Source organism: Globicephala melas, chromosome 1 (genome assembly GCF_963455315.2).
Source record: "Globicephala melas chromosome 1, mGloMel1.2, whole genome shotgun sequence".
NCBI classification, from domain to species: domain Eukaryota; kingdom Metazoa; phylum Chordata; class Mammalia; order Artiodactyla; family Delphinidae; genus Globicephala; species Globicephala melas.
In genome coordinates this window covers 90,323,089-90,349,188 of record NC_083314.1, presented here as the reverse complement: position 1 = coordinate 90,349,188, position 26,100 = coordinate 90,323,089, and the positions used below count along the sequence as shown (strand labels likewise).

The 26,100-nt window shown below is 44.5% G+C and overlaps 1 protein-coding gene and 1 pseudogene across 1 annotated transcript; one reads left to right on the top strand and one right to left on the bottom strand.

The window, feature by feature from the left end:
* Positions 1-1,972: 1,972 nt before the first annotated feature.
* Positions 1,973-26,009, bottom strand: OVGP1 (oviductal glycoprotein 1). Its single transcript, XM_060301387.1, is given in 12 exon segments — positions 1,973-2,232; positions 2,235-2,384; positions 2,387-2,839; positions 3,825-3,960; positions 5,164-5,280; positions 6,839-7,024; positions 7,125-7,233; positions 8,522-8,646; positions 9,131-9,296; positions 10,950-11,006; positions 11,987-19,143; positions 19,272-26,009. Coding segments are annotated over 11 exon segments (1,671 nt in total). The 5' UTR covers positions 12,067-19,143; positions 19,272-26,009; the 3' UTR covers positions 1,973-2,140.
* Positions 23,084-23,757, top strand: LOC115859731 (NEDD8-conjugating enzyme UBE2F pseudogene; annotated as a pseudogene).
* Positions 26,010-26,100: the final 91 nt, after the last annotated feature.

The window sequence follows — 26,100 nt, the reverse complement described above, 5'->3', positions numbered from 1 at the left end:
TCCTTACTTTTATATATGTCATAGTATAAAAATCCTAATATTTACCTGAGTCCATGGCCTACCAGAATAAAACCAGTATTTGTCAGGTTTCGTTGCAGAATGAGTTCACTTTCAGAACAAGTTCACAAGAGAATGTGTGACCTCAACATTGAACTCCCCGCTTCCCCTTTACTTGTGACCAATACAGGGTAGAACCTTGACTGCCCACTGATCTATGTTTTGAAAGAGATGATGAAGTTGGAAGTTCCAACCAATTTACAGCTAAAAGATAAGTTCCCAGAAGCTTATAAGTAAGATTTTTAAAATATAGAGATAAATAGAAACGGCCAGACACATTACCCTTGAATAAAGCACATGCAGAAAAGGGGACAGAAAAAAAAATCACAAAGATTCACCAGAAATATTTATTGTCCATATAGGAGCTAGTGGAAAAAGCTCCACCTCTCTCTCTTTTCTATACTATAAGAAAGACCAATTAAATATATAAGCCCTAACCTTTAAGGAGATGAGTATAGGGTTTATACAAAAAGTAGAAGAAGAAACAAGATAATCCGGTGTCCAGAATGAAATGACAACCCACCTCTATTCCATTAAACCTTAATACGAACATGGAACCCTTTGATCCAATTGTGCTATCAAAGCACGTGCACACGCACACACACACACACACACACACCTGTAAGTTTAGCTTCTCTTAAACACAGGAATATTGAGCTTGTATGGTAGGTTACTGCGGTAATATCCTCCAGTTTATTCTTGCCTCCCTGTATCCACTTGGATAATTCCCTACCATTCTAACTCTGGGTTTGGTCATTTGACTTGCTTCAGCCAATGGAACAACAGTAAATAAGATTCAAGCAGAGACTTAAAAATTGTCTATTGGAGATTTCTCTCTTGCTTTCTAGTAACAATGAGACCACAACCATGTAAACTAGCCAGTTGAAGAATGCAAGTTCTCATGCAAAGAGACCTCAGTCAGCCCAGTTGAGGCCATGACAAACCAGTCCACCCCAACCCAACCCACTAGCTGACTGAAGATGCCTGAGCCATTCCAGCCAAGACCAGTTCAGACCATAAAAACAACCTGGTTTTTCAATCCAAAAAAAAAAAAAAAACCCACCTAGTTGAACACAGCCTAAGTTACCAAATTTTAGATCTATGAGCTAAATAAATAGCTGTTTTGTAAGCCACTAAGTTTTGAGGTTGGTTTCTTTCGCAGCTTAACTGATTTGGGATTTATGGTGTGGCAACATGGTCCAGGGAACATGTGCCCACACATGTGTGGATACAGACTACACCTGCTTTAATCATTTATGATAGGTGCCTGCTCCCACAGGTATTTTAATGAGACCCTTATCTTAAAGTCCTGGAGGCTGCACTTGCAAAAGAAAAGGTAATATTGGTGGTAGATCTGACACTCACTAGCATCACTGTTTCCCAGAAAAGGGGGGCTAGAAATTGGTCCTGTGTCTATATTGACTATGAGGGTCAATCATGCCCAGGAAAATACTCTGTAGGTGGACTGCAGTGTGTAGTATAGGAACTGGTGTTTCTGGAGGAGACCTAGAAGTTTGCAGGTAACACAAAAAATAACGATTTTGTCTTCCCCTCCACCACTTCTTATGGAGAGAATAGGTGGGGGTGTTTTTTCAGAGACAACTAAGACTTTACAAAGTAGGGAATATAATTGGAAGGCACAACCCCCTCCTCCTTCTCTCAGCCCCCTTGGGGAGTATGGAAAACTTCTCTAGAGGAGATTCTGGCTCTGACCAACAGTGAAGTCAGCAGTTGTTCATGGCAGAGAGGGAAGCACATAATGGACACTGGAATCCACATTAGCATGGGCTAGACAAAAACTCCCTCTTTCCAAAAATAACAGGAGAGGAAAGTGACCTTGAAAGGGAGAAGCTGATAACTGGCTAGCACAGGTCATTTCAAGAAAAGAACTTCAGAGAACTCAAATGAATTCTTATGCTTCCAGTTTATTCAACAGAAGAGAGATTAACTCAGTGTGGCCTGGGGCCTGCTTTGCCCCAAGAATGGTTTATGAATGGCTGGGCACAGGCAGCTTTGGTCAGGGGACCTAGAAGAAAAGGCAAGGACTTTCCCCAGTTTCTGCCAACAACAGATCTTAGGATCCTCAGTCCACAGCAGAGTTTTCTGGATTTTCTTTCTTTAGAGAGAGAGGACTCACTGGAAAGGTTACTGAGTCATCAGAGGAATGATTCCATCAGTGGGAACAAAGGGCTTGTCAAAAGCAAGAGGAGTGTGTCCTGGGGGCGAGATGACAGGACCAGAGAGTAGCATCCAGTTTTCAGCTTCTTTGTGAAGACCAAAGTAACCCACCAGGGGTTCAGGGTCCACCTCAGAAGTCAAATTCTCTTCTCAAGAGTCTCAGTCTGCCCAGCAGGGGTGACTGTCATCTTTCCTGAGGGGATGGTCATCTTCTCAGGGGCTTCAGCCTTCCTTCTTGGGGGCATGGTTTTCTCTCCAGTCTGAAGATGCATAGGAGCCACAGTTATCCCTCCAGGGGTCACAGCCTGGTGGCCCACAGGGGTCATGGTCTCCTCTCCAGGGGTTTCAGTCTTCCATTCTGGAGCTAGGGGGTGTTTTCCAAAGGACAGAGTTTCCCTTGTAGGGGTCACAAGCCCACCTCTGGGGACTGTGGTCATAGTTTCAGACTTTCTATGGGTCTCGGTGGCCACAGCCTCCCCTCCTGGGGGCAAGATCCCCAAATCAGTGGTCAAATCCTTGATCACAGTCAGCCTTTCTGGGCCAATTCTTGAAGAATTCACAGCAGTTGAGAGCCAAAAGTTTGGTGGAGGAGTTGAGCTGAACTCTAGAGGAAATCATCAGAAAAGGTTGAGATTCCTACCCCTTCCTTCCCATCCTATTACTGGCAGGACTAGACCCACTCCAGGGCTGAAGTACCTGCTCCCAAACCAGAATTGGAGGATTTCCTAATGTACCCACTTGAGGACATAGACAAAATCTCAACACATGGAAGCCCTGCTCCCCTACCTCATCATGTTAACATGATCCCAGGGACCCATGGGTACTCAGTGGGTCTGTTACATTTCCAGTGAGTAACCCCAAGGATGAGTCTGCCAGTTCTCTATGCTTAAGCCCTTGATTTGACCTTTGCACCTTGAGTAAGACCTTGCCCCCAAAGCCTATTTCTTACTTGTGGAATCCTCAAGGAGAACCCTTTTGTGTCCCCCCATCCTGGGAGGCACCAGGAACAAGGCTGAGGGCCAGGAAGCTGCTCTAGACAGCATGCTGTAAAGAATTGGGTTGGAGTCCCATTTTCACCCCGACTGGCTGTATTATCTTTCTGAGCCCTAGTCTCCTCACAAAATGAGGGTTATAGACCACCTCCAAGATTGTTGCAGCTCTAGCATGCCAGGTTCCATCTCCTAACTGCCAAGGCAGTCTCTACTATCAAAGAGATATCAAAAAGAAACCTAATTTCCTTTTCTGGCTCTTGTCCCATGAAAACAGGAAAAAGAAATAGAGAAATAAACTAACATATATTGTGTTCACTATGAGCCAGCAAGTTTTCATTCCATATCTCATTTAGTTTGTATAATGTCCTGAGTGTAAGGATTACTCCCATTTTGTAGATGGGGAAAACAAAGGTCACAGAGGTCAAATAGAGCATGCACTCAAACCAAGATGAGAAAGCAGACTAGCGTGGCATCAAAGTTTATTCTCCTCTTTCAGTGTCATGCTGCCTCACCAAAGCCTTTAGATCTAACAGAAAGCACGCACCAGTAGCTGGGTGTGCAACAGCCAACCCCAGTTTCCAGGTCATAGCTACTCACCAGCCTTCACCAGGAGATTATTCAACGTGTAGACAAGGGGGAAAGGGCCAGTTCCACAGAAAGTGCCCCTGACGTCATCCAGGTCCAGTGTCCACACCATGGCCCCCCCAAAATGCTCTCTCATTATGAAAAAAGCCTGAAAAAGCAGTAGTCAGTCAACCCACTGTACTAGGTACAATGGCAAAAACAGATGGGCTCTCAGAAGGCAATATGGCAGGATGGTTAGGCATGTAGTCTGGATCTGAATCTAGCCTCTACTGCTTATTAGCTATGGGATCTTGAAAAAGTTACATAAAGCTATGTGTCTTAGTTGCCTCATGTGTAAAAAAAAATGGATAATAACATTTCCAACATTTTTAGGATCCAAAGAACTCCTACATGCACATGTTACAACATGGATGGAATTGGAAGACATTATGGTAAGTGAAATAAGCCAGTTACAAAAAGACAAATACTATGATTCCGCTCACAGAAGTACTTAGAGTAGTTAAATTCATAGAGATGGAAGGTAGAGCTGGGATTAGCAGGAGCTGAATGAGGGAGGAACGGGCAGTTGTTTAATAGGTGTGGAGTTTCAGTTGGGAAGACAAGAAAGTTCTGAGATGGATAAGGGTGATAGTTACACAACAATGTGAATGTACTTAATGCTACTGAACTGTAACAAAATGGGTAAAATGGTGACTTTTATGTTGTATATAATTTGCCACGATTTGAAAAACAATTTTTAAATTCCTACATGTAAAATATTTGGAGCAATGCTTTGCACATAGTAAATGTTCATAAATGTTAAATACTGTCTGGCTCCCCAGCCTGCTAATCACCACTATCATCATATTAAATGATAGATATTGCTTTAGTTTTTAAAAATCACATCAACATACCTTATACCGTAGCGATGCTAGAAAGGAGGAGTAGAGCACATAATATTGTACCCTTTACACATATAAGAAAATAAAGGCTTTTATCCATGATTTTTTAAACTTCAGATATAACTGAAAGGAGGATGTTTAGCCTTGAATCCAGGTTTTATTATTACTTTATGAGTGTTTTCTGTAAGGCTGATGGAAAAGATACAATCTGTCACATCCAAACAGCTCCAAAGCCAAATCAGTTGGCTCCTTCTGGGCTTTACTTCTCCCAAATGTAAAATAAGAATGAACCCCATAATTGTTAAGTTTGAAACTGAAGATTCTGAGATTTTTTTCTACTTACAGGCTAACAAGTTAACCTGCCAGTTTTATAGGTACACACACACATACACTCACACACTGTACAGACAAAGGCCTCATGGAAGCAGAGGGAAACTCTATGCTGGAGCAAGAAAGGAACAAGGTCTCACCTTGTAACTGAAGCTGACGGCATCATCATAGCCAACCCACTCCTTCCCCTTGTAGGCATATGGGACATACTGATCATCAATCCAGCGCTTCTTCGCTCTCCAGATGAAGGAGCAGATCTGCCAAGAAGATCACCAGGTCAGTTCTGTGCCACGGAGGGAAGCGCCAGCAAGGATAAAGAACCCAAGAATCCCCCACCAGGGAGTGAGAAGAAGGCAGACCAAAGAGGGGGCGGGGAAGCCACTCACAAGGGACCTTCTCTCTATTCTGCAAAATTCCTACTACTGCACATTCCTTCCTCTGACATCCGCAATGGATAAACAGAGAGAGAACCAAGGAGTGGCTGACATCCTTAAGTAACCAAACCAGGGTTTGGTAAATAATGTCAATACCAAACTACTACAGTAACAGACTTGACTCTGGACCAAACTGTATCTTTTACAAAGAATTTTCATGAACAAGTATCTCCTCTGTTCATTAAAACCAACATAAACTACCCCATCTAGGTAGTTATCAAACTAACTTTCGAATCTATAATAAATATAAAGGTCTTGAAGGTAGGGAGAACTAGGTTATCACAATCAAAGAAGCATTGAGTGTGGACTGGGTACCCATCCCTGAGCCGGAGACCATAGACTGCAAAGACGTAGATGTGTTCAAGTTGGGCTGCAGAAGTTAATGTGTAAGGTTTGTTTTTGTTTTTTTAATTAAAGGTTTAGTCTACCAAAATTTCTTTGACCCATAATGTCTTTCAAGAACACTCCTTCAACTATGTTATCACTCATAACCATGCTTCATTGGACTAGCAGGAAAACATCTCCAGGCAGCCAGCACAGAATAGAGATTGGAGAGACACCAGCACCTCCACTACTACCTCAGGTAAAGACACAGCTCACCCCCTGGCGCCCCTACACACCTGTGTCTATGTGCCTGCTGTTCTCTGCCTAGGAGGTCCTTCCCATCTTGTCATTCCTGCCCATCAGGACTCTACCTGTGCTTCAAAGATCTGCTCAAAATCCACCTGTGCCATAAGACATTCACAGGTAATATAGCCACCCACTCAGTGCCCCTTACTGTCTTCTCTTTTGTTTCACATCCCTTGGGTCCATGTCTCTTTCCTTCAGTCAACAGTAAGCTTTGCTGAGATGGGGATTAGGGAGTGGAATTAGGGTAGAGGAGAAAGAATCTGTGATGGGAGATGCCTTGAATTACTTCAAAATTATCTAGTAGTGGGAGGGAGCGATTCAGGGAGCAGGGAAGAAACAAGATTGGCCATGAGTGGTTATTGATTGAAGCTGGGTGAGGGGTATCTGGAAATCAGGGAGAGTGAGAGGACATATATATATATATATATATATATAGCAAATATTAATTATGTTTAGGCCATATATTAAGTCAGGATTGACTTAAATATCTTTTAAGATTCTTCTAAGGGGTAAAATTATCTGTCCTGCTCCATTCAGACTCCACCTAGTCCCTCACCCCTAACAAAGGACTCAAATAACTTCCCCCGAAGAAACAGAGAATATCCCAGAGAGTGGGTTTCCCTTGCCCCAGGAAACCACCTCCTTGTCCTGTCTCCAGCCCTCACTCTTGCCTTTCTCCCTGTCCTTGCTCTTGCCCTGGGCTGGGGTGTGAGAGCCCTAACTAATAGACAGAGCTCCCCATTCCTGTCACCTCATAATAAGCCAAGAAGCCAGCTTGCTTGGTGTACTTCCCTGGAGGTGCCGGTCCCACAGCTTCTGCCCACAACTCATTCTCAGAGGCTTTGAGGAGGCGAAAAGTACGTCCATAGGTGGGGAGCCCCATAAGGAGCTTCTCAGGTGCTGCCCCAAGCTTTCGCCAGTAGTTCATGGCATATGCCTGCAGGCAGGAAGAACACAAACCCCTCCTTCTTACCAGGAGCCAATGGCCTGACTCAGGGACAGATTTCTGGGCCACATGAGAGCTTTCTCTTTCTTACCGAAGATTTGGGGTCCTTGGGCACAGAGAACAGCGGGCTATTGTGTCCTGTGAACTTTTCCCAGCTTCCATGTAAGTCATAAGACAAGACGCTGATGAAATCCAGTAGTCTGTAAGGGGCAGGAAGAGGAGATATGAAGATCGTGCTAGCTAGATTTTCAAGTCCGATCATCACAGCGATGACTAGCTAACTAGCTGTAAATTGGGCACCCAACTTCCCTGCCATTTCTGCCTGTGGGGACGGCCCAAGCTGTGCCCTCCACTTGAGAGGCTGCCCCTGGAACACACAGCTGGTTAGGGACAGCGGTGCATCAGGACCTATGCCATGCTGAGAGTAACCAAGGGAGTGAGCAGGGGTCAGAACAGAAAACAAAGGCATTCAGGCTGATACAAGTGCAACAGAGGTCTGCATAAATCGTCATGTGTAAGCAGTTCTGACCCACAGCATGAAAAAGCTTCTGTCCTTCTACCATTATAGGAACCATTGAAACCTATCTCTTCCAGAAAGCTTTCCAAATGACAAAGTATAATTGAGCCCTACCAGGTCACAGGTGTCCAGGTTAACATGGATTATCTAATTTAATTTTAATCTGTCCAATGCCCTAAGTACTACAATTGTCTCCATTTTAAAATGAAGAAATTGAAACTCAGACCGTTATCTAATTTGTCTAAGGTGACCCAGCTAGGTGAAGGTGGTCTCACTCAACCCTGCCTGGCTGTAAGACCAACACTAGCCAATTGTGCCCCACTATGTCTCTCACCTTTCCTGCCACCATGGAACCACTCTCCTTAAGTGTAATCACATGCAAAAATTGCATGTGATTTCTTGTGTTCTGCCTCTACCTCAGTTATCACATCTGTGAATACCCGATTCTTGAGCTTTGAGAAAATTAGTCCAGAGCTGTCCAGAAAGTTAGGAGCTCTCTTTGCCTGATTTTGTAACTTTTGCATGAAGACCTGTGCTCTGAAAACTGGGCCTGACTGGGCATTCGTATTTTTGTTTCAGTGGCAGTAGTTGGTAATTAATCCATCTCTATGATACCAGCCATCTGGCACACAGTGTATGTCTAAGGGGACTCTGGGACAGCAGAGGCCAGACTCCTGGATTCTTCTCCTAGAGACCCAGCGATAGGCGATACAGATCTCTACCCAAGAGGATGCTGTGGTGTGGACTGGTACTACATCACCTCCCTCTGATCTCCTAAGGAAAGCCCAGAATATAATGGAATAACCCTTGTCCCCACCTATGCTCCTAATCAGCCCACCTCCCAAAGGTGCACTTACAGCAGGGCAGGAACTTGAAAAGCTCAAGGACAGTCCTTGGGCACCTCTGGGGTTCTGAGCGTGAGATGTCTCCTTCCCTCCAATGTCCTGCCCACCAACGCAGCACCCACTCACCTCCCCAGGAGGTGCACATCATACGCTTTTTGGATGACACGGGGATCCCCAGAGACAGCAGCAGAGAGCAGCAGCCTTGGACGCATGGTGAGCTGCGCCTCCTTCCTGAAAGCAAGCAGGAGCTCCTGGGAAGAAAGAGAGGCACACGCGAGAACCCGACAAAGCAGAGTCTGGGAAAACAAGACTCATCCAAGAAACCTTTATTTACGGAGCCCCTTGAGCCAGGAGAGTCAGACACCGGCCCTGCCCACCGGCTCGTGAGAAAGGCGGACGTGAGCCAATGTGGTAAGTCATTGAACAGAAGGCTGGCAGCAGGCCCAGGAGCAGAGTTCAGACAGCCCACCTGAGGGAGTCCAGGGCCTGCACAGAGAAGGCATCACTCAGGCTGGAGGGCTGGGCCAAGGCCCGGATGTGACAGAGAGAAAGAGCCGCCATAGGGCCCTTGCTAGGCAGCTCTTTGTCCAACACCTGCAGGTGATGGCAGTAAACAACCTTCTGTTACCGCTGTCTTGCCCTTCTCCCCGGCCTTAGGCTTCCCCTGTGCCCTGAGCCCAGATATGATCAAAGTAGAATCATTTCTGGATTCGGGAGCTGCCAGGCTGGCCTTACTTCAAGTAAGAAGACAAAGGTCCAGCGGTCATGCCTGGGGCTGCCTCTGAGTCCAGGGTACAAGAAGAAGAGGTCCAGACCATCAAAGCCATGTGTCCTCAGGAGGGCTACCACTGAATTGACAAACTTCTGCCGGTTGGCGAATGTGGACAGCATCGTGGTGAACCTGCAGGGAGACCAGAGGTGAGGCCAGGAGTGTTTTCTGCACAACCTCAGCCTCCCTTACAAGACCCCTTGGTTCGCACCCCATGGAGGGGACAGTGGATGTGACTGAGGAAAGGAAGGCAGGTCTTTGAAACTCTCAGAGCCTCCCAGCACGGGGCTCCAATACCCAGGAATGGGGACTTCAGGCTCCAGGGAGGATTTGCAAACCACAACTTCCCCTGCCAGATGGAAACAAGCACACAGCCTGGGGTGGAGAGAGCAGGCTCAGGCCAGCTTGGCCTCTGAAAGCATGGTCCGCCCCTAGCCACGCACTGTCCCTCTGCTGTTTCCTCGTGGGTAACAGCTCAGTCCTGACACCCTGTCCTGGCACTGACTTTCTCTGCCTGAACAGATTAGCGGAGGAAACATGAGCCAAGGGCCAGCATTTCCAGAAAGACCTCTGAGCTAACGTGGCACAGGAGGGCCATGCTCAGACTAGGAGTTCTGTACTCTTTGCTCTTTTGTTCTTTGGCTGTTTGATTGTTTTCTTTCTTTCTTTTTTTTTTTTCTAGTGCTTTCTCTTTCACAGTGAAGACACTATTGGAAAACTTGTAAGTTATCGGAGTTGAACGTTAAGCAATTTGGGACTAGTCCTGAGTGCAATGATTAGAAAATTAACCAGATTCAGACTTAGGCAGGCCTAGTTCCATTATCTGGTTTCCACCCATAGCTGGGCCATCTCTCATGGTCACCTGTGTGAAATATGGTACGTTTCTTAAGCTCGCATTCCTGCTTTTCTCTGCAAATTTAGAATGTAAACAGCCACTTTGTAAGCCTCTCCCAAGTAACCATGAGATAATGCATGCAAAGCCTCTGGCCAGCGTTTGTACACAGTGAATGTTCAAGAAGTCGTGGCCCAGGGAGAGGCGAGGCCTGGGGTCAGGCAGAGCCAGTTCTCACCCAGCTCCCTGCATCCTCCCTGCATTGCTCCTGGGTTCTGTGCCAGGTGCTTCCTCACAGTCCCTCACTCTCAGGCTTCCAGGTGCCCCTCTCCTACAGCTCCTTCCTCTAAGGCAGGAAGGGAGGCAACTCTCTACCCTTGGCCTCAGCCATGAAATAGGGGGAAAGTTTCTTCAGAGAACATGAAGGCAGTTTGTCACCTCCACACTGCCTAGTGGAGGGTAACGAAGAGTAGCCACCATGCACTGGACACAGACCATGTGCCCAGGTGCTCAGCTGAGCATCTGGTTTATATCACTTTCTTTCCTCCCATCCTTTCAGGTTGATACCACTGGCTCCATTTATAAAGCGAGGAAACCCAGGCCCTGGGAGGCTTGGGGTTTATCCAAGTCCTAAACAAGACTCCTCCCCTCTGAGGCAAAAGCCCTGCCTCTTCTGAAGCATTGAGGGGACAACTGTGAGCACCCCATTTTCCCGTCATTTCCCCCCAGCCCCTTTCTCACCATCTCCTGAGCCTGCCTGGTCTCCCCTCATTCACCATGGAGGAGAGGTCGGGGGACCCTGGACTCCAGGGCCAGGTCAGGACTCGGGGGAGTAGTAGCGTGTCTCCCCACAGCCCAGCTGGCTCCCCACTCTGTCCTCACCTCCGGCCTGCCTGCTTCTCCCCCATACACCGCCCCCACCCCAGAGAGAAGACCTGACAGCACAGTCTCACCTCGATGTGCCGAAGTTCCACCCCCCGATGGACAGCAGTGTCTTCAGCTCCTTGTTCCTGTGATGCAGGACAGAGTCTGTGAGCTGGGTTCTCATTCATTCATTTGGGGACTGTGGCAAGTAAGTGGGATGGGAGGACAGGAACGGAACGGGGGAGACGGGTGGGGGAACCTAAGGAAGAAAAGAGCAGAGCCCAGCAGAACCCAAGAAGGGAAGAAGGAAAAGAGGGAGAACAACCAGCCCACACAAAAGTCATCACACCCAGGAACGCCAAGGCTGCCCAAAGGCCCCCAAACTCCCCGCTCCCATGACAGTCCCATAAAAAGGAAAAGAAAAAGCCTCCTAAAATTTCTCTTCACTCACTTTCTTAGTCACAAACGTTTACTGAGCAATTATTATTTGCCACTGACTGCTTTAGGTGCTTGAGATCCAGCAGTGAACAGAGGATAAGCTCCCTGCTCTCCTCTCCAGAGCTTGTAATCTAGTGACATGGATTCTCCCCACCCTTCTATAACCATGGATGCAGTGACAGACCACCCCCTGGACAGGAGAGCCCAGGAGTCCTGGGGAGGGAGTACTGAGCACCAGCTCTCTGCCGGGCACTGACCCAGCCACTGGTGAACAAAGATATCACAGACATTGGCCCTTCCCTTGGGGGGCTCATTTGCAGGTGATAGATGGTAACAGAAACACTAGCATTTGTGAAGCATTTGTGATGCACAGCCCTCCCTGAAGCGCTTGAACAGCATTAACACATAGAATCCTCAACACGGGGCTTGAAGGGTGAGTTGGGGGATGCCAGGCAGAGAAGAGAGAGGAGGGCATTCCAAGCAGGGGCCACAGCAGCCACGAAGGCAAGGAGGCAAGGACGAGCTGAGAGTGCTGGTCAGTGGGGAGCTCCCAAGGCAGGGAAGCTCCGGAGAGCCCTGGACAGGAGGTTAGGATACAAGAATCAGAGGAAAGTGGACGACTCACAGCAGAAAAGGATTAACTCTCTTCCATTTGTAAAATACAGCCCCACATCCAAAGGGAACACACCTCTCCTTGAGCTGGTTGAACTCTGGGTAGAGGATTTTCTCATCCTGGGGATCCTTAGGAACAATCTGATTGTTGTTCATTGAGGCAAAGGCAAACACCAGGTGGGTGCAGAGAAAGGGGTCCAGGTCCCGGGGCAGGATCGAAGCAGGGCTGGGCCGACTAAATGCCCAGTTGGTGAAATAACACACCAGTTTGTGGGCAGCACCTGGCAGGGGAGAGCAGGCATTTGTTGGCAGAAACCAAGGTGGGGATGGAGCTCAGCTTCCACAGAGCAGCGTGGACACAGCTCAAGAGGCAAGGCCACAGTAACACCCCCCCACTCACACCCCAGAGCTACACTGAAGGCAGGTCCCTCCCCCACTGCTGGGGTCCCCGGGGGCGGGGGGAAGAATGCCTTGTGAAACCCTGTTCAGAATGGATCCTCGAGTCTGGATCCTGGCACAAGGAGTGAGCCAAACAGCAGGTGACTGAAAATCCTCTGCTGAACTGCATTGAGTCAGCGATCCCTGACACGGAGCCAGGGCAGGGCGGGGCTGCAAGAGCGCTAGACATGGAGCACTTCTCAGGTGGACACTCTCCCTGGCTCTGGAGAGGACCACACAGGGTCCTTACCATTGTGGTGTTTCAGCACAAGAACCAGCCCTGCAGGACACAAAGGAGGAATCACACGCAGATTCACAGGCACACCCGGAGTGACACACCCCAGCACACCCTCCAGTTCTGAGTACACCCACCAACTCAAGCAAATGGAGACACACACACCCTTCCCTCTTTCCTCTTCTCTGCACTGAGCAGGTGAAGTCAGATCTATCTGATCTCCTTTCCACTTCAGTAAACACCATACGTATACACACATGCTTTGCACAGGGACAACCATGACATTTAGAAGTCCCAGCAAAAGCTCTAGGTCAATGGTTCTCAACCCTGGATGCTAATTTAAAAGTAGTGATATCCTGGCTCCTCCCCCAGAGATTCTGAATGAACTGGTCTGAGGTGGAAGCCAGGCATAAAAATGTTTAATGTGCAGCCAGGGTACCACCACTGCTCTGATCTCTCCTCCCTGGGCCCCTCTGGCCCTTCACTGTGTCCTGTCCTACCTCTACTAAATCCAGGGCCCCGAGTCGCAGAATGCTTCCCAGGAACCAGCGAGACAATGAGCTTATGAAGCCTGGCACCTCCTGAACTAAGAGACATTGCGGGGCTGGGACCCACCACACTCACCAACCCAAAGCAACAGCTTCCCCATCTCCGTGGTCTGAGAGCTGCAGGTCTAGACCTCGAGCCCCTTTATATGCTCTTCCCCAGGTATGACGCTGGGACAACACTGGGATAGCCCAGCTAAACACACACAAAACCAGGAACAGTGATTAATGGGCAGCTGCCCCAGAGTCACAGTGACCCCAGCATCTCCCGTCCTCCCGTCCAGCAGAGCTATAGCTCTCCGATCCAACAAAGCAACAACTCCCTCTGACACTGGCACAGAGCGGGTGTCCACCATGGGCCCTGGCGAGGGCAGGGTGGCACTCAGCCCCTCTTTCTGGAATTCAGCCCCATGTGGACTGAGTATGAGGAAGAAACACTGAAGGGCAGCAGTAATTCTATTGTTATAAGATTAGTGGTTAGAAAAGCTGTGTAATGTAAAGTTTAAAAGGCCCAGTCACATATGTATATGTATAACTGATTCACTTTGTTATACAGCAGAAACTAACACACCATTGTAATGCAATTATACTCCAATAAAGATGTTAACAAACAAACAAAAAAGGCCCAGCTATGGACTCAGGCAGGCCAAAGTTTGAATTCCAGTGTCAAAAATTAGAAGTTTTATCATCTTGGGCAGTTATTTAGCTCTTTGAGCTTCAGTTTCCACACCTGTAAAATGGAGATAACACTTATCTTACCTCATAGGGTTTTATATGAATAGAGATAATGTGTGAAAAACTGTTAGTTCAGTGCTTTGCCTATAAGTAAGGGCTCAGTGAATGGTAGTAGTTATTAGGGATGGCACAGGAGTTTCCTCCCAGAGCAGGGTTCTCAAACTCAAATGCTGACAGGCAGGTAATGTAAATCGGTGAAGTGGACACAAGAGAATAGTTTACTTTCCACTTGATTAGAATAACGGTTCAAGTCCAGTGATACACTTCAACTTCTCTTATCAGGAGACAACAGAGATTGGTATGAACAGGGACAGCACTGAGTAGCCACTAATTTCTGCCTTACAGTGAAATAGAACCAATCTTTTGGAGGATTCTTCAATTTCTCAAGAGAAGACAGAAATCTGAATTTTTGTTTGAGTCAGCAATGTTTGAGCCAGTATATGAGCCAATGGTGACACTGTCATGAGAGGTGTCATGAACCTAAGCAATATAATGAACCCAATTTTGGACACCTGGGAGCCAATTTTTTAAAAATATAACAATAATATGAAGGATAAATAACATAGATCTATACTCCAGTGTTTTCATGATCTACTAGTTTTCTTTTCTGCTATCGAGGCTCTCAGATCATGAGTAGGTCCCATATTTCAGGGTGTGAACCTCAATCAGGGGGAACCAGAAACTGGATGTTCTCAATGTATCCACGATGTTCATCCTCTTGGAGACTTACACAGCTCACCTAATCCACATGCCACTGAGGTGCTAACCAGATGTCAATATAATAAATGACACTGGGAAGTAACAATGACTAGTGGTTGAACTCACTTCATTTCCAATATGAAGAAACTAGGAAAGTTTAACTTGTAACAGCAGGTTGCTTGGATATCATGGAATAAGAACAATAAGTTGGTATAGAATGTTTAGGGCAAGGATATTTCACTGAAACTTGGGAAAGCCAGAGAATACCCCACCCAACAGGGGCTGTGTCTCCATTTGTTCAGCCCTCTTTGCCTTCCTTTATGTATTCAACGAATATTCACTCAGCACAGGCCAGGCCCTGATAGGCACCCTAGGTATGTGGTGATGAAGACAGTTTCTGCTCAAGAAGCTTCTAGTTTAGTGAGCACATGGATCACACTCCTCAGAGCCAGTGTGTGTCCCTCTCTTGTATCTCTCGGATGAGTGTAGAGTAAAGCACATGAGTTTTGTTTCCAAACAACCTTGAGATCCAGTTCCCGCTCTGTACTACCATTAGGTCTCACCTGCATGTTCAATGCCACCCTCCATACCTTGAGCTAATATTAACCAGAATCAGGAGATACTTAAGCCTCATAAATGCAGTGCTGGATTAGATCTGGCAACATCTCGCACCATTGGCAGATTACCCCTGGTGCGGTTTCTAACTCTAGTGACCAAGCTCTTACTTGTTTCCCAATTCCCAGCCCATGTGCCTTAAGTCTTGTTTCTGGGTCTCTGCTTTGATTTCTCTTCCTGGTTTATAACTGTAGGCACCACAGTTGGTTCCTAGGGCCTGGGTCCTGACTCATTCTTGCCAGGCTCCTGGGGCCTTACTGCCTGTCTTTTAAGACCACCCTGATGTGAATGCCTGTTTCTCTCTGCTTCTAAGCCTCCCTTCACCCCACCTCCTGCTCCCCAGATACCACATCACTGAGATTTCCCACGAGGTTTGTGCCCTTCCACCCAGACTCCTGCCAGGAGCACTAGCTGTTCATGCTGTACCCATCACAGGGCCAGATCTGCCTGCCAACTGAACCTCCTTCACTTGAACCTGGCTCAGTGTTCTGGGCTCCTAGTCTGCTGCAGTGGGCAAGGCTGGATCCCAGACCTCCCTCTTCCATACTTTCAAAAGTGACTAATGATGCTGAGAAGAACGGCAAGATATAACAATGGATGCCCAGGAGTGACGTCTGCTTCATTCAGGGATGACTGTGCCAAAGAATTGGCAACTAAGCCTCTGTGTGTAGGAGATGATGAACAGTGAAATGCTGAGTGAGGGTCAGGTTGAAAGTCACTGTGCCATGTTGCACTGCTCGCTCCCAATCCTCCTCCTTGGGTTCCTGCTGTCAAAAGTATGACCGTTGCTTTGTATTTTCACACACCCACCCAGATGCTTAGGAAACACTCCTTCCCAATGCTCAGCCTGTTCTCACGAAATGAGAAGAGGCACGTACAATACCTTTTAGTTGGCTTGCTGAAGAAATCCCCACTGCAGCACAACCTTTTCCACATTCTACACACTCAACTAGATGAAGGCAAGATCACAGACGTGAAGGGCTGTGGGTTTAACAAAGCATTTGACCAAACTTTTCATGATTCTCATGCGGAAGAATTGGAGAAGTATGACTCGAACAAAAGCAATTGGTTGAATAACATAAGAACACAAAGAGTGTTGACTCCAGATCAGTGTAAACTTGAAATAGCCTTACCACATCTCTAAAATGAAGGAGATAGACTAGAGCATTGTTTCCCAATATTTAATATAAAAGATGATTTTTGGTTGTGCGTTAGGATTTTTTAATATTTATGTGGGTTTTTGGGGGGTTTTTTGGGGTTTTTTTGCAGTACACGGGCCACTCACTGCTGTGGCCTCTCCCGTTGCGGAGCACAGGCTCCGGACGCGCAGGCTCAGCGGCCATGGCTCACGGGCCCAGCCGCTCCGCGGCATGTGAGATCCTCCCGGACCGGGTCACAAACCCGTGTCCCCTGCATCGGCAGGCGGACTCTCAACCACTGCGCCACCAGGGAAGCCCCTATGTGTTTATTTTAATTTGTGTTATAAAATGTAATTATCCAAAAACGCCATTATTTCTTAGATATTATTTAAGTGTAAAACTTGAGGCAATTTGAAAAAGAATATTTTAATAAAGCAGTAAAGGTAACACTATTTATTCAATCCCTTAGAAGTCATTTTGAGAACATCACAATCCTATAACCCAGAAACTTCACTTTTAGAAATCTGCCATGCAGACATATCTGCCCAAGTACGCAAAGAAAGTATGTTCACTGCAGGTTTACTTGTAACAACAAAAGACAAACAAAACAAAAGGGAAATCCCAACTGACTAAATAGCCATTATTTGGAGACATATAAATATGTTGCTACACATCCATGCAGTGGCCTCTTTCTTTACTTTTTAAGCCAGTTGTTCTCAATTGGGCAATAATTTGCTCCCCATGGGACACTTGGCAAAGTCTGGAGACATTTTGGTTGTCACGATGGAGGCGGGGTGCTACTAGTACCTAGTGGGGAGAAGCTGAGGATGATGCTAAACACCCTACAGAGCACAAGACAGCCTCCCACAGCAAAGAATAATCCATTATTGATAATTAATAATCCCAAGGGTGAAAAAAAACCCAGTTAAAGCAGAGTTGCTTTCATTGTTGTTCTTGTTCTTTTAATTTCATCACAAACCAGAGATCAGGTATCTACTTACCCCTTATTACCCTAAATTTAAAATTAAATAACTATTTCATCTATTGTGAGCTCTTTTAGTCAGAATACGTGACTGATTTATCTTTGTAGCTCCAGAACCAGCAATTAAATGGTCTGCCTTTGGAATGAATGAGCTAAGGAAAAGCACAGCCAAGGAGCACACTCTGGCTTAGAAAGAGGCAACTGGCATTGGGTCCACTTATAGAAGCAGGGATTGTAACAGCTATATTTTATATTACTTGTTTTTATCTTCCCATTTCCCTCCTGTTACTTTATATGAGGGCACTGTTGATGGCTAATTGTTTAGGTTTAATGTGAAAGTATGAACAAATGAACATCATCCCATGATGATAAATAGCTGATGGAACTTTGGGCATCTCTTGTGTTGAGGTGACGACATTTGACCTGCATTTCGGACAAGAGAGGACAGTAGGGGGCAAAGAGGCTGGACCACAACAGATATTTTCCAATTGTCCCTCTATCTCCCCATCCTTCTCCACCTTGCTCTCTGCCCCTGCAAGTCAGTCTGTTTGGACTACATCCAATAGCTCAGTGGGCTCTGCCTAACAGAAGAGTAGAGGGAGGAAGGAGAGTGAGGTCAGGGTGTTTATTCCCCTAAGGATCACTCCCTGTGAGGTCACATCAAGATGACCATAACCCTCCTTCGAGGTTCACTGCTCCTCTCAAGGAAGACTGCTCGACCTGACTATCTCTTCTTCCAGTTTCAGGTAACCTCGCCCTGTAACAGCTCCACTCTTCTAGCCCTGGCTTCCTACACTAGCTCTATGATTCCCCTACACCACTCCCCAAACTCTGTAGTTAGTCTCTTTGTAAATAAACCCTCTTCACATTATCTTAATTTGAGTATACCACCTGTTTTCCTTAGGACCCTGACTGACAGACCATATAATCTTGGATCATGTTGCTTAATCTTTATGAGCCTGTTTTCCCACCTATAACATTAAAATATTAATAATTATGTTTCAGAAAAGACAACCTACTGAATGGGAGAGAGATTTGCAAGTGATATGTCTGACCAGGGAGTAAATTCAAAAATACACAAAAAATTCAGCCAATTCAAAAAACAAACAAATCAATCTAAAAAATGGGTGAAGACCTCAATAGACATTTTTCCAAAGAAGATATACAGATGGCCAACAGGCACGTGAAAAGATGCTCAACATTGCTAATCATCAGGGAAATGCAAATCAAAACCACAATGAGATATCACCTCACACCTGTCAGAATGGCTATCACCAAAAATACAACAATAATAAATGTTGGAAAAAAATAAATAAAAATAAAATAAAATAAATGTTGGCAAGGATATGGAGAAAATGGAACCCTAGTACATTTTTGGTGGGAATGTAAATTAGTACAGCCACCATGAAAAACAGTATGGAGGTTGTTCACAAAATTAAAAATAGAACTACCATATGATCCAACAATTCCACTCCTGGGTATGTATCTAAAGAAAATGAAAACACTAATTTGACAAAAATACATGCACCCCAATGTTCATAGCAGCATTATTTACAATAGCCATGATTTGGAAGCAACCTAAGTGTCCATCAACTGATGAATGGATAAAGAAGATGCGGTATGTATGTACAATGGAATGTTACTCTGCCATCAAAAAAAATGAAATGTTGCCATCTGCAACAACATGGATGGACCTGGAGGGTATTATGCTTAGTGAAGTGAGATAAGGAAAGACTAATACTGTATGTTTTCACTTACATGTGGAATCTAAAAACAAAAAATGAATCAACGTAACAAAGGTAGTAATAATTACCTTTCAGAGTATCCAGATGATTAAAAGTATTACTTTAAATAGAGTGTTTAAAAGGTAAATACTCAAAAATATAATGCACTATTAACTATTTGCATTTGTTAGGTGCAACAGAAAACTCAACTAGAAGCAATTTAATCAAAATTAAAACTTATTAACTCACATTAAAAGAAATCCAAAAGAGGTGGCTTAATCAGCACTGCTTAATTCAGGTGTTCAGCACAATCATCCAGGACCCAAGTTCTTGATGTGTTTCTTCTCTAAAGGACATGGTCACCTGTATCTGAACAAAATCAAAGTCCTGTTGGTAAATATGGAGGAAGGAGGGAGAATAGTTATTCGACAGCCAACTGCGCCTGCTACACTGTTATTAAAGTGTATGTTAATGGGCAGCTGCCCAACCTTTGGTGGCACATGAGAGTGGATGGGGCCCAGAAAGACTCTTGGGGAAGGGGGCGGGGGTGGAGTCAGCAGAGCAGGGTCAGAACAAGACAGAAAATACCCTTCATAGAAATCAACGAAGAGGGGCTGTTATTCCTGATGACAGTGATGACCTTGCTGGAAGATTCCCGTAACTCTGACAACAGCTTCTATTCACTTCCAACCTCACAGAACATGCAGCATTTTCCCCACTGGACCAAGACAGTAATTGTCAGGGTGGTGAGGCTGCAAACAACAGACACCAGCTCTGGCTAAATCAATCAAAACGGGAATTCAAAGGAAAGCCTGTAAGGCAACTTAGAATCAATGGGCATGTTGTAGAATCAGTCTGTTGTTTTAATTGAGGTACAGTTGATTTATAATATTATATTAGTTTCACGTGTACAACACAGTGATTCATTATTTTTATAAACTCCATTTAAAGTTATTACAAAAGAATGGCTATATGTCCCTGTGCTGTACAATATACCCCTGTTGATTATTTATTTTATACATAGTATTTTGTGTCTGTTAATCCCTTACCCCTATCTCACCTCTCCCTCCCTTCCTCCTCTGCACTGGTAACCACTAGTTTGTTCTTTGTATCTGCAAGTCTGTTTCCGTTTTGTTATATACATTCATTTGTTTTATTTTTTAGATTCCATACATAAGTGATAACACAGAGTATTTATTTTTATCTGTCTGATTTATTTCACTAAGCATAATACTCTCTAGGTCCATCCACATTGTTGTAAATGGCAGAATTTCATTTTATGGCTCAATAATATTCCACTGTATGTACGTACATCACATCTTCTTTACCCATCATCTGTTGATGGACACTTAAGTTGCTTCCGTACCTTGGCTATTGTAAATAATGCTGCTATGATCATTAGGGTGCAAGATTCTTCTCAAATTAGTGTTTTTGTTTTCTTCGGATACATACCCAGGAGTGGAATTGCTGGATCATATGGTACTTCTATTTTTAGTTTTTTTGAGAAACCTGCATGCTGTTTTCCATAGTGGCTCCGTCAATTCACAATCTCACACTGACAGTGTACTAGGGTTCCCTTTCCTCCACACCCTCACCAACATTTGTTATTTGCAGACTTTTTGGTGATAGCCATTCTAACAGGTGTGAGGTGGTATCTCATTGTGGTTTTGATTCGCATTTCTCTGATGATTAGTGATGTTGAGCAGTTTTTCACGTGTCTGTTGGCCATCTATATATCTTCTTTGGAGAAATGTCTATTCAGGCCTTCTGCCCATTTTTTAATTGGGTTCTTTGTTTGTAATAATGAATTATGAGAAAGAGAAATTAAGGAAACAATCCCATTTACAATCACATCAAAAATAAAAAAATACCTAGGAATAAACTTAACCAGGTATGTGAAAGACATATACTCTGAAAGCTATAAAACACTGATGAAGGAATTTGAAAATGATACAAAGAAATGGAAAGACATCCCATGTTCTTGGATTGGAAGAATTAACATTGTTAAAATGTCCATACTACCCAAAGCAATCTACAGATTTAATGCAATACCTATCGAAATACCAATGACATTTTTCACAGGACTAAAACAAGTAATCCTAAAATCTATATGGAACCACAAATGACCCCAAATTGCCAAAGCAACCTCGAGAAAAAAGAACTGCGCTGGAGGTATCACACTTCCTTAATTCAGGTGTTCAGAACAATAATACCACAAAGCTTGAGTACAAAGCTATGTTAATCAAATCAGTATGGTATTGGCACAAAAATCAGACACATAAATCAATGGAACAGGATAGAGACCCCAGAAATAAACCCACACACTTATTGTCAATTAATCTATGACAAAGGAGGCAAGAATATACAATGGAGAAAAGACAGTCTCTTCAATAAGTGGTGCTGGGAAAACTGGACAGCTACATGTAAAAGAATGAAATTACAACATTCTCTAACACCATATACAAAAATAAACTCAAAATGGATTAAAGACCTATATGTGAGCCTTGAAACCATAAAACTCCGAGAACACAGGCAGAGCACGCTTTGACATAAATAACAATATATTTTTAGATCTGTCTCTTAAGGCAAAATAATTAAAAGCAAAATTAAACAAAGGGGACCTAATCAAACTTAAAAGCTTTTGCACAGCAAAGGAAACCATCAACAAAATGAAAGGACATCTTACTGAATGGGAGAAAATACTTGCAAATGATATGACCTGTAAGGAGTCAATTTCCAAAATTTATAAACAGCTCATACAACTCAGTATCAAGAACCAGTCTTAAAACACAGTCAGGATCCAAGAAAGACTATTTATAAAAAAAAAAAAAAAAAAGACTGCCGGGGTCCTGCCATGGAAAGTCTGGTTAGAAAGTTCCACTGGTGGGACTGGTGCTGCCGCCACTGGGCTGTCACTCGTCACTGCCAGATACCCATTCTTTGAATCTTTGCTGCACTGCCTCCAGATTTAAGTCCTACATGGGAGCAGCCAAATGGCCAAGCCTAGTTCAGCTGCCTACACCCTGGTGGCTTAGGTCAAAGAAAAAAAAACAAAACCTAGGCCCCTTTAAGCTTCCATAGTCTCCGCTCCAAAGCACATCAGTGGAATCCATTTCAAAAGCGCATCCAACACATTACTTCGCTGTTTGAGATCTTCAGCGTGGCTCACAGCACCCACCATCCAGCGGCAACCAACCTCATCTCCTTTTATCCTGCACCCCCACCTCCATATTTAGCTCTAGCTGCAGTGACCTCCTTCTCTAGAAAGCTCTAAGCTCCTTCCACAGCAGGACACTCACACTGCCACTTCCATCAGGAATTCTTCCCCAGCCCCAAGCATCAGCTAACTCACATCCAACCTTTAGGACTCAATCCAAATGTCACTTCATCAGGGAAGATTTGCCACTTCTTCATGTCTGGCTATCATCCTTCTGTTTAGCAACCTTTATTTCTTTTGGCTAGCACTAAAACATTATTTCCTTCCTGTCTCTCTCTCTAGACTAAGCTGCTGAAGTGTGGACTGACCATGTCTGTCTTGCTCACTACCACACACAATGCCCAAAAGCTTCTGATACACCACAGCTGCTCACTCTTGAATGGCTGGTGACTTCCCTGCCTGGTTCCTGACCCATCTAGAATTCTCAGTAGTTAAAGCCAATGCTTCTCAAACTTTAACATGCAGGAGTCACTGGGGAAGTTGTGAAAATATACTCTGATTTCGGAGGTCTGAACATTCTGCCCTTCTAACAAGTTCTAGGTGATGCCAATGCTGCTGGTGCACAGACCACACTCTGAGGAGCAAGTCAACACCTTATGAAATCAAATAAGCCAGACACATAGCACAAACACTGTACGATTCCACTCATAGAGGTACCTAGAATAGTCAAGTTCATAGACCTGAAAGTAGAATGGTGGTCGTCAAGGTCCTGGAGAAGGAGAGTTATTGTTCAGTGAGCACAAAGTTTCAACTTGGGATGATGGATGGTGGTTGCACAATGTGAATGTACTTAATGCCAGTGAACTGTACACTTAAAATGGTTAAAATGGTAAATTTTATATTTTGCCATATGTTTTTTTAAAAAACAACTTAAGAAAAATAAACAAGGCCCACATTGGCCCTGCCAAGTACAGACTGCAACAGGGGCCCAGGAATGGTGTGGGGCACCCAGCCTGTGTCTCCAGGTGCCGAGGTCAAAGGTAGCATTAATGCTAACTCTGCCAGGCAAATTGACATCGGATAATGGCCAGGGGTCTGTACATGTGCCAGTTTCTATCCTAATCAGAGGGTTTCTGTGAGAGACAAGTTGCTTATTAAAGATCTGGCAGAATTTGAAGCTGATATACTTACACATGTAAAGTACATTTTCTGATTCAAACAAGCTTCAATCCTTTCAGCTGAGATCCTAGATAAGGGTTACCATTGGAGTGGAAAATTTTAGTTTGAAGTTCCTAATGCTTATAACATGGTGCCTCCCTAAGTGAAATATACCAGAATCTGACAACCAACATCACAGTGACAATGAAATGTCTACATTCACTGAAGGAACTTGCACCCAGTAGCACTGGCTTTCCCACCAGAAAGTTGAAAGGATGGTGTTTGGGGGTGAAACCCTTTACTTACTGACCTTTTGAATTCTGACGATCTCTTATATACTGAAGAAGCAGAACATCATTTACAAGACAAGGAGAGTTTCCAGAATACGTTGAGGACTACATTAAACCTTACTCTAGATGATAAAAGATTTTACGATCAGTGACTGTATCTATAACTTAAAATGAGTTAACGCTTCCTGTCCTGACCTTTGTACCTCCTTCACTCCCTGGATTGCACTAGTCCTACGACCATGTAATGAAGATGAAAAACTCCACAACTGCCCGTTTTTGATGGAGAACTCAATAAGAAAATGTGTTTGGGGCTCAAAACTGGTCTGCTTCCTTTACTTTTCCAAAATCAAGCTATATAGACTGCTGATGCTCTTGAGAGATTTTAATTACATCAAAATAGAGACTAGAGCTTCCTCACCCTTTTTCCAAACAAAATCAGTTCCCTGCACAAGTGATTCTAAATTTCAGTGTGACCCAGAGATTGGCAGTAAGAAAGTTGCTATGAATGGTGATTTGATATGAATTCTTTCAGCTTCTTTCACATATGTTAGCTCTCATTAGGTTCCCTAAAACTTCCCTAGGATGCATACAAATATTTGATGTATGTCTTACTGAAAGAAATGCTTATGTAAGTATAGTTTGGAACAAACCTTTTTTTTTTTCTATTCTTTTAGTTTGTAGATACAGTTAAGTCAAACAACTACAGAAATACAAAGAATATGAAAGCACATTGCTCATATTGTCCAAATGCAACAAGAAATCTGCATTTTACAAATCAGAGCCCTTTACTTTTGGGTCTAGATGTGGCAAGAGTTTTGGAGCCCTCTGTAACTGAGTGATTAAAAAATAAACTACAGAGGGCTTCCCTGGTGGCCCAGTGGTTGAGAGTCCGTCTACCAATGCAGGGGACACGGGCTCGTGCCCCGGTCCGGGAAGATCCCACATGCTGCGGAGCGACTAGGCCCGTGAGCCATGGCCGCTGAGCCTGAGCGTCTGGAGCCTGTGCTCCGCAACGGGAGAGGCCACAACAGTGAGAGGCCCGCATACCGCAAAAAAAATAAATAAATAAACTACAGGGACCCTCCCACACCCACCGTCCCAATCTCCTGCCCTTTCTATAATGCTGCCCAGAGGAAACATAGCTGGGAGTCCAGAGCAGTCAGAGCTTGGGTGATTTTGCTGCCTCAATGCGACTGTGGATCAGCAGTTAATGCCTATAGAGCTGGTAATTGACCAGCCTCCTACCGTCCTGTAGGGCAGGACAGATCTTGGAGAACCAGCCTGGTGTCTGGAGCTACCTGAAACAGTACTTGAGCCAACCTCAGTGTTTGTTGTTCTGAGCACCAGAAATCAGAGGTGGAATCGGTCAGGTTAGTGGACTTCACAGTAAGAATAAGGATAGGAAAATGGACTTACTCCAGCAATTGGATATTTGAACCAGTGACATTAAATGCAAAATATATGCTTGTATGGTTTTAAACAAAGAAAACAAAATGAGCCCATTTCCATCTGTGGTCAGCAAATCTGTGCTCACTCTACTGAAACTACTCCCAAGTCAATGGCCTAGTAAACAGCACTGCATGTGATACTACATTTTTGATTATTTTGAGGTCACCTTCTATTTTGAACCATCTTTTTTTTTTCTCACTGTTATAGACACATTCAATCACAATTGTGAGGGTCATTCCTACTGTGACTTCGATTACATTTGCAAATGTCTTGGTGATGATCATGAATAGATGTGAATTACTTGCATCAGCACAGATCTATCTGAATCTAAACTAATATTTTTTACATTAAGTAACATCGTTCTTCAAACTCTAGGTTTTCCTTTGCTGATGTCATTTTAACCACCTTGACACATTATATTCATTTCCTTGGACTCTTATCTCTTTCACTGACTTTTCTCTCTACCATTCTTCAGTCCATGAGGAACATGCCCATGAAAATTTAATTCCTACCCACCTCACCCTCTACCTCACTTTCTCTAAGTGATCACAAATTTTAAGCTTTTACCGCTGGGAAGAACTTAAGTGTTTCTACCAACACATCCTATTACCTCCCAAGAAGTTACACTTACGAACAGTGAGGGCTTCAATTCCATCTCCCCCCAAACCCGACAGTTAGATCATATGACAACAAATTCCCATGTTTTTACTTCAGGGTAATTGTGAGAACAGAGCTCACGCTCAGCAAGGGTGAAACACAGAAGCTTTACTTACAAATACTTTGCCCATGAAACTGCCCCAGTTTCATGATATTTTAGCTAAACGAAACTTGCAAAACACAAAGGACATAATTGATTTAATTTAGTTTCAATACAATCAGTAATTGATCCATAACTTCTAAGTGGCAGTAGCCACCAACCAAGTAACCAAATATTTACCTTAAGTTCCAACTAGCTACTCTGGGGGGCTGGGGAAGCACACAAAAAAGTAACAGGCTATAAGTGATACCCTGGTGACTCACATAA